Here is a 12,991-nt window from a genome sequence, read left to right on the forward strand (position 1 = left end):
GTCCCCTGCAGGTGACTGTGTGAACATAAGTATAGCTAGACAAACTCACACACACACACGCACACGCACACGTGCGCGCATACAGTATGTTCACAAGCATGGTTCATGCGTGTATATGTATTGACGTTTATTGTTTCTCTGCAGGACCTGCATCTACACAATTTCTTCCAGCACTGCCAGCTGATGAGGACGACATCAGAGGCCAACCCGGCAGATCTCATCAAATATCTAAAGGTGAGCTAGAGCAGAGACACAGGGAGTGTGTTCAGTTAGCTGCAGTGGCACATTAGCCCATTGATATGGTCCCCAATGACAGGTAAAGAACAGCGTACAGCGCTTGCAGTGGTAGAAATACCCCCGTAATTCTGATGCACACAGATTCGTGATCATCAACAAGGGAGATTGATTGTCCCAGACCAATACAATGGTGCATACGATGGCTCTCAAACTTTTACATAATTAATATAATTAAAAATTAGTAATTACATAATTTTTTACATAATATTTGGCCGCAGACCCCCATCCCAAAATATGTTGTTCCAGGGACCCCCTAGAACCAGAGATTTAAGTTACAAAAGTTTGTTTTGAAAAATATATATATTCAAAGATTTGCAGACGTTTTCACGATTTTTCAAAAATAGCAGATCTAGAAGCTTGCGTGAGCTTGTATCTGCTATTTCTGCTATTTTTCAATAGCTAAAGTATAAAATAATTCCAGGTCTTAATTGATAACCTTCCTCCCCAGTGCCTGCACGCCACAGAGACTCAGGTCATCATCAACTTCCTGCCCATGGTGCTGATGCAGCTGTTTGAGGTCCTCACCACGGCAACCAAAGAAGCCCACGACATCGCCGTCAACTCTCTAAGGTCTGTTGGGGGGTTTGAGGCCATAACGTACACACAGTCCTGATGTTTAACATGTAGACTTCAGATATTTTATCTCTCCACTTTAAACCCTGGCCTATACAGTGTACTTCGTTGGCTGGGGTTCCCCAGGGATCCATACTTGGTCCCCTCTTACACTAAATCTCTTTGCTGAAAGTTATAGGTGATCTACAAGCTCACGATGTGTTCAATGAGATGCACTGTGAGCTTGTAGATCTGCTGTTTTGGCTGTATGTTCATCTTGGGTGCGTTCGTATGCGCACCGGGAGCGCACTCAAGTATTCGTTTGTTTTGGCCTGTGCGCTCAGTGCTACATATCCAAACCTTTATATCTATTTTAAGGACTGTATTAGTGATCTTATCCCATGCTCTGAACCCTCAGGGTGATCATTCACATCGTGTCCCGGTGTCACGAGGAAGGCATTGAGCACTACCTCCGCTCCTTCCTCAAGGTGAAGTAACAACGATACTCTCTGCACTCTCAAATCAACACAACAAATTGTTACTACTGATGTCCCATTGGAAAAGATTGTCAAGCAAACTTTCATGACGTCACATCTGTGGCTTGCTGTCTGTACTGATGTGTGTTTGTTGCCTTGTGGTCTCAGTACGTCTTCATGACCATCAGTCCTCCCCCGGGGAACTCTGGGAGAACCCACGAGGTGCTGGCCACCGCCGTCACCGCCATACTCAAACAGACGGCCGACTTCAATACCAGCAATAAGTTGCTAAAGGTGTGTCTGTGTCTCTGTGTGCTTTTATATATTTGTCTTACCTGCTACCTTTTTTTGATCTGCTATACTATACAGCAGTGGTTTTCAACCCTTTTCATATCAAGGTCCGTTACTTATTCGGCATTTGAGTCACGGACCAGCGTTTGATGAGATTTAGCCTCTCAGACCCAAAACGTATATACCAGTAATATTTTGTTATCGTTGGATAGATAAAATTGTGTCCACAATTCCATGCTGTATTGATGTGGTACCAATAAAAGAGATAACAGGCACACGTTGATCTAAATATTACTTCTTCTACATTCTCTCCATTTGGTATCATTTTACGCTCTCAAGAGTTAAAGATCTACAAGGGTCCATTTGGTTACCAACTCTCCATCATTTAGCTGAGGACCACCTGGAACCCCTTCAGGGACCACTGGTTGAAATTTGAAAACCACTGCTATACGATGTCTGTTCATTTCGCTCTGCCCTGGCCAGTCTGTCTCTCTGCAAGTTGTTTTGAAATTACAATACCAGCTTTAAACGACAGAGGGCGCTGTTGTTATTTGCAAGCGCTTGAGGTATGCAGGGTTTCCTCAAGGGCAAGGTTGATTAATGTCGTGCCTGCTCAGTATCTCCTCATCAATGTTATAGAAGTTCATGCCTAAAGCACATTCCTGCTTGTATGTTTACTGTAGCAGTAGTTGTTACTCAGAAGTGTTTGCGAGTGTTTTACTGGATACTGTAGATCAGGGGTTCTCAAAGTGGGTGACGTGGCACCCTGGGGTGCCTCAGAATACTGATAATATTTGGAATTTGTTATTATCACTTCAGTTTAACCCCTTAGATCCCCTAGACTTAGTGAAACAGACCTGATTTGTACTGTACTTGGGGTGATCCTTTTCAGCCTATACAGCTCACCAAGTCTCTTCACCAAAAATAGCAGATCTACACGCTCACAACTTACCACGTTGTGACACGTTGTGAGCTTGTAGATCAGTTATTATTTGGTGAATGTTCCCCCCAGAATAGGGATGCTGGGGTTCAAGTGGTTAAACGCCAAGTATACACATTATTTTTGATCTGTCCTAATGGAAACAGATATACATACTGTGTCTTAGGTGGAAAGATTTCACATATTTGACACAAATGTAAGGTGCTGTGAAGTAACAATGTAATTCAGGGGTGCCGTGGATGAAAAAGTTATTTACAGGGGTGCCCTGAACCAAAAATGTTTGAGAACCTTTGTAGATACATGGTGAATCACCATCTCTTTCATTAAACCATTTAGACATGAACGCAAATCTGTGTAACTTTATATTTGAACCACTTTAACCACTATGTTATGCTTTAACTATTACAAACATATCAGATATACAAGCTCACAGCGCGGCACCGAGTGCCGCGCTGCGAGCTTGTAGATCTGCTATTTTAGAAAAATCATTCAAATCTGTGCAAGCCTTTGAATATTTTGAAGTGTCTTCTAAATCCTTCTAAGGCTTTTTGAAAAAGCTATGTTTGTATGTCAGTGGTTCTCAAACCTTTTCATGTCAAGGACCCCCAAAATGATATGTATTTGGCCACGGACCCCCATCTCAAAATATGTTGTTCGAGGGACCACTCAGAAGCAAATATTTGAGTAACAAATGTTTGCTTTTAAAAAGATAAATTCAAAGACTTAAAACAGCAGATCTACAAGCTTGCAGCGCGGCACTCGGTGCTGTGCTGTGAGCTTGTATATCTGATATTTTTCATAGTTAAAGCATTACATAATTCAAGGCTGTCTGTCAACAGATCGCCTGAATCGCATTCAGTTTATTGTAGTCTTGTAGTTTTCTTTCTACACTTCTGTGATGTTGATACAGCAGGAAAACTATCACAGTGACCGTCCATAACACCTCGTCTTTCCTCTTTCACAGTACTCCTGGTTCTTTTTTGAAACCATGGCCAAGTCCATGGCCCAGTACCTGCAGGAAGGCAGCCGCATAAAGGTAACATACTGCACATCATAACACCACGGGCCTGCTATCTTTCTCATGCACATTTATCAATGTCCAGAATTCTGCTATTACAGGACACACCCATACCTGCCAAAGCCATGTGCGTGCGTGCGTGCGTGCGTGCGTGCGTGCGTGTCAGTCATAGGGACAGGACGATAATCATTATTATCGTTTATCATGATAAAAAAAAACTCACAATAATCGTATTGTGGAGATTTAACCCTAACCCTAACCCTGAAGTTTTCCGCTGCCATGCAAACTTTTATTTGCCGAGCTGCATATCTGGTACCACTTAAACCCTCTATAATTGGTAAAATGCTACACAACAAATAGAAGATCTACAAGCTCACAATGCAAATGTTCCGCCCAGGATAATGGATGATGGGGATATTTTGATTATCGCGATAATATCGTAAATCGCAATTTCTTTGGCCACAATAATCGAAATGTTCATATCGTCCCACCCCTAGTCAGTCAGTGAGTTCATATAATACAAGTGCAGAGACGTTCGGCAATCGGGCCGGGCCAGTTCTGGGGAACCTTTGACTTTCACGCTGGACACTGAACTTCCTAGGGTCGTCAGCACCTCGCCTGGCAAGTGTGAAGTCGATCGTATCGTAATGGTTTGCGTTGCGAGATACACGTGCCAGAGTCTGACCAACTGCTCTTCCGATCGACGTCACACTCAATACTGCCCTCCCTTGGGACCTCAGCAATACACCCTCTGTGAAGTCTATTGGTTGGTCTTGAGACATTAGTAGGTGGACAGACGTACAGTCATACATTCTACAATCTACACAATGTAGAAGAATTGTTATTTTGTTCAACGTTTCCATCATATGTTTGTGTGTGTGTGTATTTCGGGCCAGATGCCACACGCCCAGTACTTCCCAGACAGCTTTACTCCAAACTGTTCCATCATATGTTTCTGTGTGTGTGTGTGTGTGTGTGTGTGTGTGTGTGTGTGTGTGTGTGTGTGTGTGTGTGCGTGTGCGTGTGCGTGTGCGCGTGCGCGTGTGTGTGTGTGTGTGTGTGTGTGTGTGTGTGTGTGTGCCTGCGTGTCTTGCTATACTCATGGGGACTAAACGCATGTTCACACAGTCACCTGCAGGGGACCTCTGACAGTTTGGGGAGAAAATTGTAGGTCCCCACAAGGGTTAGGGGTTAGGTTTAGGGATAGAGGTTAGGGTAAGGCCACAGGACTTGCATAAAAATGAATGGAAGTCTATGTAATGTCCTCACAAGTGATGTATATTTAGTGTGTGTGTGTGTGTGTGTGTGTGTGTGTGTGTGTGTGTGTGTGTGTGTGTGTGTGTGTGTGTGTGTGTGTGTGTGTGTGTGTGTGTGTGTGTGTGTGTGTGTGTGTGTGTGTGTGTGTGCCTGCCTGCGTGCGTGCGTGCGTGCGTGCGTGCGTGTGTGTGTTTGGGACAGATGCCGCGCGCCCAGCGCTTCCCGGACAGCTTCCACCAGGCGCTAGTGTCCCTGCTGCTGTCCATCATGCCTCACATCACCATACGACACGTGGAGATCCCAGAGGAGGCGCGCTGCATCAACGTCAGCCTGGCCACCTTCATCAAGGTCTGCACCACCACCACCACCCACACACCCACCCAAACATGAACAGTGACTGGCCATTATACACAGGAGCGTTTTTGGTGGAAATCCGCAAAGGGCAACAAACCGCCCCGCTCCCATTGAAAAGCATTGTCAGAAACCGTTTTGTGTGGGTGCACCCTTAAGATCAGTTATCTCTTTTACAAAGGGAACCTTGACCAATAGTAGCAACACGGTTTCATTATTTAAAAACGACTACATGAACAGTGTATGGAACTCCAACCTCCGGCGCCAAATCAAACTCAGCTTCTTCTTTGCAACGGTAGAGTCTGTTTGTTTGATTGATTGATTGATTGAAGACTTTATTAGAAGTTTGCATAGGAAAAGGTACAGTTTACTGGTACAAGGTCTACTATAAGGAGATCCATGAAAAGACTAAGCTTATTTCCACAGGAAACCATTAAAGTATCTCATATAACATTGAATGACAGACGAATAGAACACAGTACTATGCAGTAGATATGTAATTAAAAATAAAAATGAGAGAATAAAAAAAAAAGGAAAACAGTAATTCAAAACAAACAGTAAGTATATACAAAGAAGGGGCAGGGGAGGGTAGGGTTGGGCTAGGTTAGTTTTTTTTACCAGTTGCGAACGGCTGCTGCCTGTAAGTGGTTTTTCAGGGCAATTTTAAAGGATGCTAGTGATCCACACTCCTTTATGGCCTTCGGTAAGGCTTTCCACATTTTGGTGGTATAGCAGAAAAAAGAGTTTGACCCTTTGTTGGTTTTGACTCTGGGTTGAAAGTGATCTGTGGCGCTGCCTCTGGTGTTGTAATTATGGACATCCTTAATGTTTATAAAGTATTTTGACAGGTACTTGGGTATCATAGTGGTGTAGTGTATCTTGTTCACCAGGCCCATTGCAAGTTGCTGTACTCTGTCCTCTATGACAGTGAATGCTGGACCCTGAAGCCAACCCTGCAGAAGTCTCTAGACGGGTGCTACACCAGAATGTTGCGTGCAGTACTTAACATCAGCAAGAGTGCACATGTTACCAACAAGAGCCTGTATGAGGGAATAACAAGGGTTAGCGAGAAAATTGCTGCCAGAAGAATGAGATTAGCAGGACACTGCCAAATACATCAGGAGCTTCCTGCCAGCAAACTGGTGCTGTGGGAACCAACACATGGGCACCGGTCACGAGGACGTCCCACAATAACATACGTGGATGTATAAGAAAGACGGAGGAGCACAAAGCACCAACAAGCTGGCCAGATGTATGGAGAACCGGGATGACTGGAAGCGACGATGGAAGGCTCGTCTGAGGACGACCTAGAGACAACAAAAACAGCAAACGTTTGAATGACTGATAGCTGATGATTCAAATGATCAGATGACACACAAACAGACAACATGGATTCCATAGATTTCACCATAATTTTTTTTTTAAAAGGTTCAGGGTCACAATCATGGCATATGCCCCCTTCGGCTTTGGTGCATATGCATCGGGGGACCAAGGGAATCCGTGTGCATCACTTCCACATAGGGGTGTAACGATGCATTTTAACAGCGATTCGATACATACCACGATACATGGTTGACGATACGATACATGGACGATATTGGTTCATTCATGGCGATACGATACGATTCGATTCAATGATTTAAAATCGATATAGTAACTATTTAGCAAAGAAATTAAATATATGTGAAAAGTGTGGATAGTGCAGATTTTTAAGGGATAATAATATATTATTATGGATTTCAATAAATAAAAACAGTGATTATCTGGCAAATACATGGACATTGTATTTGAACACATACAGTATGGACAAACCCGCACCTTGACATGAACACAGAGATTACACACATTTATCGATAGATCAGTGTGGCTATACGGAAAATAATTAAACCCCTCTTTTGAATTTTTTCTTCTTAAAAATGCTAAATATAATGCACAAGTAGGTAGTATCGATACAATCGATTATTTGCACTAACGATTCGATACGATACAAAATCAAATGATACGATTCGATTTTAACTGTTTTCATTTCGATATACTTCGATTTTTTTAATTAAAAACAATATTTCGATGCAGTTACTATATCGTTACTCCCCTACTTCCACGTGCGTCACACATATGGAAGGTGCTAGGCCAATCAGAGGCAGGTGGGGGCGGGTCTTCACGTATACGCAGCCTGTAAGAACAGCTGAGCCACGCAACATCGGAACTGGCTCTGTTGAATTGAATTGATAAGTCCCGGAAAAGACGTGCTGTGATTGGCCAGTAGTCACTTGACTGGCAGCTGTCCCTTTGTTTTTCCAGGAAGTCCGGACTACAATTGTTGCACGTCGCTCCAATGAACTGCAGAGTCGAATGAGGCATCTAGTTTTTTATATCTGTGGTCACAAGTTTTGAAGATTGCATTCCGTATGTAGAGCGCTCCGTGCAGGAGGTGCAGAAAAAAACTAAAAAGCTTTCTTTCCCAGTTCTGTTCAGACTTTTTGGATAAGACTGTAGCCATAATTATGTGATCGCCCACTCTGATGAACTTTAATGTTCCGTAAACAAGTGGCACAAACACAAACTGTTTGATTGATTGAAGACTTTATTAGAAGTTTGCATAGAAAAAGGTACAGTTTCATGACATTACAGTTCACTGGTACAAGGTCAACTAAAAGGAGATCCTAGGAAAGCACTTAACAGTGCAAAAAATATATACAGTAGGTAAATACAAAGAAGGGTCAGGGGAGGCTGGGCTAGGTCTGTTATTGCCAGTTTGCGAGTGTTTTTTCAGGGCGATTTTAAAAGATGCTAGGGATCCACACTCCTTTATGGCCTTTGGTAGGGCGTTCCACATTTTGGTTGTATAGCAGAAGAACGAGTTTGACCCTTTGTTTGAGTTGACTTTGGGTTGAACGTGATCTGTGGTGCTGCCTCTGGTGTTGTAATTGTGGACGTCCTTAACGTTTATAAAGTATTTTGCCAGGTACATGGGTATCTTTGTGGTGTAGTGTATCTTGTACACCTCGCCCATTGCAAGTTGCTGTACTCTGTCATCTACTCTGAGCCACCCCACTCTTAAAGGCCCATACACATTGAGCCGATCCCGGAGCCGAGGCTCCCCGATCAGATTTCGGGATGACCCCCCGGGAAAATCGTTTGGTCGGCCCCGGAATCGGTCTTGGGCTTGAACAGTACCCCGACACGATCGGATTATGTTAATTAGCTTTTTATGACCTAACTGGTGAGTAGTGGTGAGGTGAGTCTGATAGGGAAGGTTAAGCAGTGGAGTCTCAGTCTGCAGCTGTGTCACAGAGACAGAGAGAGCCAGAGAGTGATCAGGCTATGGAAATCTTACTCCGATTATTAATTATAAGGAGGCAAGATAGTTACTACATGTATGCTTGCTGAGGTAATGCCAGCTAGACTAGTGGTTCTCAACCTGCATTTTTTTTGGAGGGGTCCTCAGATGACAGTAAAGAGATAATTTAAGGACTTTTAAGACCTGTTTAATACATTACTGCATCACAAGTAATCAACTATACTATAACAACTGATCAAACATTGGCAACATTGTAATATAAGAAAGAGGCAAATGTTTTGAAAATGTCCTTTAGTCAAACAAAATGTATTTTTTCTTAATTTCTTAAATTTGCATACAATATGGGCTATATTTTCGTCCATGCCTTACCCCTTATCCGCAAACTTCTTTGCCCTTTTTTTACTATTTTGAAAAACATTTTAAAATAGTTAAACTAGTCGATCTACATGAGCTTGTAGATCAGCTATTTAAAGTATTTTCAAATGTTTTTGAAAATAGTAAAAAAAAAGAAGCCAAAGAAGTTTGGTGATAAGAACTAAGGAACGGACGGAAATTGGGCCCTATATGCCCATGTCAGAGCAATGCCAGTTTCTTTAGTCTAGACTGGGATCAACCTAGCCTGGGCTGTTGTGTCCTAACCTTCCCTCTTCCTCTCTCTCTCCTCCTCAGAGGTGCATGACCTTCATGAACCGAGGCTTTGCCTTCAGCCTGCTCAACGACTACATGTGTGGCTTCAGTCTCAAAGATCCCAAGGTATGCCGTCCCTCTACCACAACCCACAACCCCAACACCTTTACCACACCCCTAACACGTCCAACTCCAATGTCTATAGCAGGGGTGGGCAACTTTGATGGTGGCGAGGGCCAATATATTTCCACCTTCACTCCAGAGGGCCACATTGCATATTGCTACGTCCTACTTTGTCATTCTAGTATCTCATACAAAAGAAGCAAAAATAGCTGCGATGCGTTTTGAGCTTGTAGATCGGCTATTTTTGCTTCTTTTGAATTGGAATCCTGAATTATTTTTTGTTGTTGGAATCCTGAAATGTACATTCTTTATCTAATTTCAAATGCATTTAGTTATATACTCATCTTAACTTTATGAACCTAAATACAAGTACATTGGACATAAAAAAAATACATTTTAATACTACTATACTAGTCGTTAAGTTACTAATATTGACTGACGGAATTAAAGCAGGTCATGGTTGGAATTGTATCAGCTGAAACTAAGTAATATATCACTATTCCGGTATTAACCTGCGGGCCACATTAGGTGAAGGTGGGGGCCGCATGTGGCCCCCGGGCCGCCAGTTGCCCATGTATGGTCTATAGCAAAGCTAAGGTTTATACCACAGGCGTGGCTGAAAGCTGAGGGCATCAGGGCAGTGCAGCTGGTGCGGGTAACGGCTTAGCTGTGATACTAATCATGTTCAGAATCTAACAATGTTTTCCCCTGTTTCAAAAGCATGATACAGAGATAAAAGCATAGTCATTCTGCACCGGTGAAGGCCAGTGTTGTTTTTATGACATCTTAACAACCACACCCGTAACTTGATTGAAATGTGTGCGGGTGTGTGTGCGTGCGTGCGTGTGCGCATATATGCATGCGTGTGTATGTATATACATGCGTGTGTGTGCTTGCCTGCGTGTTCTTTTCTCAGGCGCTGACTGAAATGAAGTTTGACTTCCTGATGACGGTGTGCAACCACGAGCACTACATCCCCCTCAACCTGCCCATGGCGTTCGGACGCACCAAGCTGCAGAGGGTTCAAGGTAAGGGTCACAGGTCACCTTCTCCCACCTACCCCTGCATCACCCGACAGAGCCACAGAGCTTCCACATCACCCCCACTCACCCACCCTCACCTGTCTAGACCCTATTAACTTGCCTGATTGGATCAATCGCCTACACGTCTATTACTGTAAAGCAGTGGTTTTCAACCCTTTTCTTATCAAGGTCCATTCTTTTTGGAGCGGTGAAGCCGCTTTCTACATTTGACTTAGTGTGTCCCGTGTCTGTCTGTCTGTTCCTATCAGCATGAACAGCTGCAATACCGCTGGGTGAACACCAGAAGTGCCTAGACACACACACACACACAGGGTATAGCTGCTCAAATGCACCGCTCCACTTCGAACCGATGGTTTGATTTTTTTATTCGGCATTTGAGCCTGGGGCCACCATTTTGATGAGATTTAGCCTCTCGGATCCAAGACTGGATATTTTGTTGTCGTCGGATAATATTTTGTCCACAATTCCATGCTGTATTGATGTTGGTGCCGTAGGGCAAACTGTTGATCAAAATAACAATTCTACATTCTCTAATTGTGTGGACGCAATTCAGATGTTTAACAATAATCCATTTGGTTTCAATTTACGCTCTCAAGAGTTAAAGATCTCTAAGGGCCCATTTGGTTACCAACTCTCAATCATTTAGCTGGGGACCACCTGGAATCCCTTCAAGGACCACTGGTCGAAAACCACTGCTGTAAAGTAATTTGATCAAACACCACGAATGTCATTACTCTAACGTTATGTGTTACATGAGGCCTTAATAGTCCCAACAACACACTAAAAACAATGTTTGTTTTCACTGCCCATCACCAGCAAATCGCAGACAATTATACAGTATATGTGATATTGAAATGGAATGCATGGAATGTTCACATTAATTTGTTTACCCCCACCTCCCTTCCTTTTCCTTTTTGTTTTTGCTTGTGGTCAGATTTTATTTCATACGCAACGGAGCTTTTTGGCGCTGTAGGTAGGTAACGCCCCCTTCCCCCTGCCCCAAAACCCTCCCACCATGCATCTGTTTGTTGCCGTAAGCAAACATCCCGTAAATGACCGCTCCCACCCCCTCTTGCTCTGACTTGCAGCACTAACCCACCGATCCTGCCGGTCTTCCCGTGGGACTCCCTTATCATTCACTCTCACTCACGTTCCTCATGTTTTGCTTTTTTATGCCGGCCACCTTCATGGGCACGGTGGCATCTTATGATCGCTTGCCTGGGCCTGTCTGCCGTGCATTCTTGGAAATCTACTCACCCACCCACCCACTCGCTTCCTCATCTGTCTGACTGATTTGAGGCTTGGGAAATAAAAACAAGAAAAAACACAAACCAAACCCAAGGGAACAACCCTTTTCACACAGCCGTATGTCGACACTCTCACTTTCTATCTCTCTCTCTCTCTCTCACTTTCTATCTCTCTCTCTCTGTCACCTATCTATCAATCTTCCTCTCTGTCTTCTCTGTGATAACGACAGAGGGTGACTCAGATAATAATCTGCGTGGGCCTGTTTTGACTGATTGATTGATTGAATACTTCATTAGTGAGTCATGTAAACTGTACGCGGTACAGTCAGACATTAAAGCTATTATATGCAAGCTTGTGTGTACACAAAAACATTCCCCCCTCGCCCTCCCCTCCATGACAGGTATCAAACAGGTAGAACAGTAATGAGGACTAGACACTTTTGTGGCCCAATCAATTACCTTTGTGCAAAATCCCTTTGATGTTCAAAGGGAGCAATTAAGAGTTCTGGCTGAGCTCCCCCTGACAAAAACATCCCTCATGTTGACATTTAATGTCAAGAGTGGAACAGAACAGAAATACAGCCAAGGGGTGTGTCTTTCTGCAAGGAAACACCCCAGCACAATAATATAGTTACTGATGAAGGGAAATGACTGCTAAAAATGAATATACATACACATTTTTTAATAGCCTTAAAGTTACATATAATTCCTTTAAAGGAGTAGTTCACCCCAAAATGACTTTTTATCTATTGATTACTAACACCATGGAGACTTGAGTTTAGTAATATTTTCTTTTGTATTTGTCGGGACCCAAATGCATTCGTGTCCCCATCCGGAATTAATGGGGGTAAATGTAAAGAAATGTAAAAGTGGCAAAATCCTCCTTTAAGTCTCCATGGCGTGAGTAATCAATAGAAAAAAGTAATTTGGGGGGGGGGGGGGGGGGGGGGTGAACTACTCCTTTAAGGCTAAAAGGATTACACAAAAAAAAGTCCTGGGGACTTGTTTCCATTGTGATGGAATTTTTCAAGGACAGTTTCGGAAAGAAACCATTGATTTATCCTACTTCTTTTAATGGATGGTGTGTCAGGGCATTACACATTTTGCCAGCAGAGTAGTATCAACACACAAACGCATTTGTTTTGTAACGCATTGAACCTCATTAGTAGGTTATCAGCGTGGTTATCTGTCGTCGACAGGTTGACTAAAAGTTGCCCACATTGCCTAACGCAGGTTCCTTTCTGAATTCCCCTCCTCTTTGGGGTTGTTCCCATGCAACAACCAAACCTAAGCGATGCCTGGAGAATGAACAATGTGATTTTGGTTGAACGTACTGTACTGTAACTGTGAAATATTGTTGTGCAATGTTGCATTAGCGTTGTCCTGTGTGATGTTGCATTAGCATTGATATGTGTATTGTAATTTTGCATTAGCGCCACCAGGAGGACACAGTGCCATTTTGAAAAGA

The 12,991-nt window shown here is 43.2% G+C and overlaps 1 protein-coding gene across 1 annotated transcript in view; it reads left to right on the forward strand.

Annotated features, from left to right (window-relative positions):
- dock11 (dedicator of cytokinesis 11) overlaps positions 1–12,991 on the forward strand; it is a 161,035-nt gene that overhangs the window by 70,586 nt on the left and 77,458 nt on the right. Inside the window, exons 23-30 of the mRNA XM_080741633.1 lie at positions 145–234; positions 746–867; positions 1,268–1,337; positions 1,494–1,619; positions 3,521–3,592; positions 5,033–5,179; positions 9,153–9,236; positions 10,150–10,261. Of these exons, the coding sequence (XP_080597759.1) occupies positions 145–234; positions 746–867; positions 1,268–1,337; positions 1,494–1,619; positions 3,521–3,592; positions 5,033–5,179; positions 9,153–9,236; positions 10,150–10,261 (823 nt within the window). The remainder of the gene's footprint in view (positions 1–144; positions 235–745; positions 868–1,267; positions 1,338–1,493; positions 1,620–3,520; positions 3,593–5,032; positions 5,180–9,152; positions 9,237–10,149; positions 10,262–12,991) is intronic.

The sequence above is a fragment of the Nannobrachium achirus genome (assembly GCF_963921795.1).
Source record: "Nannobrachium achirus genome assembly, chromosome: 14".
Classification (NCBI taxonomy): domain Eukaryota; kingdom Metazoa; phylum Chordata; class Actinopteri; order Myctophiformes; family Myctophidae; genus Nannobrachium; species Nannobrachium achirus.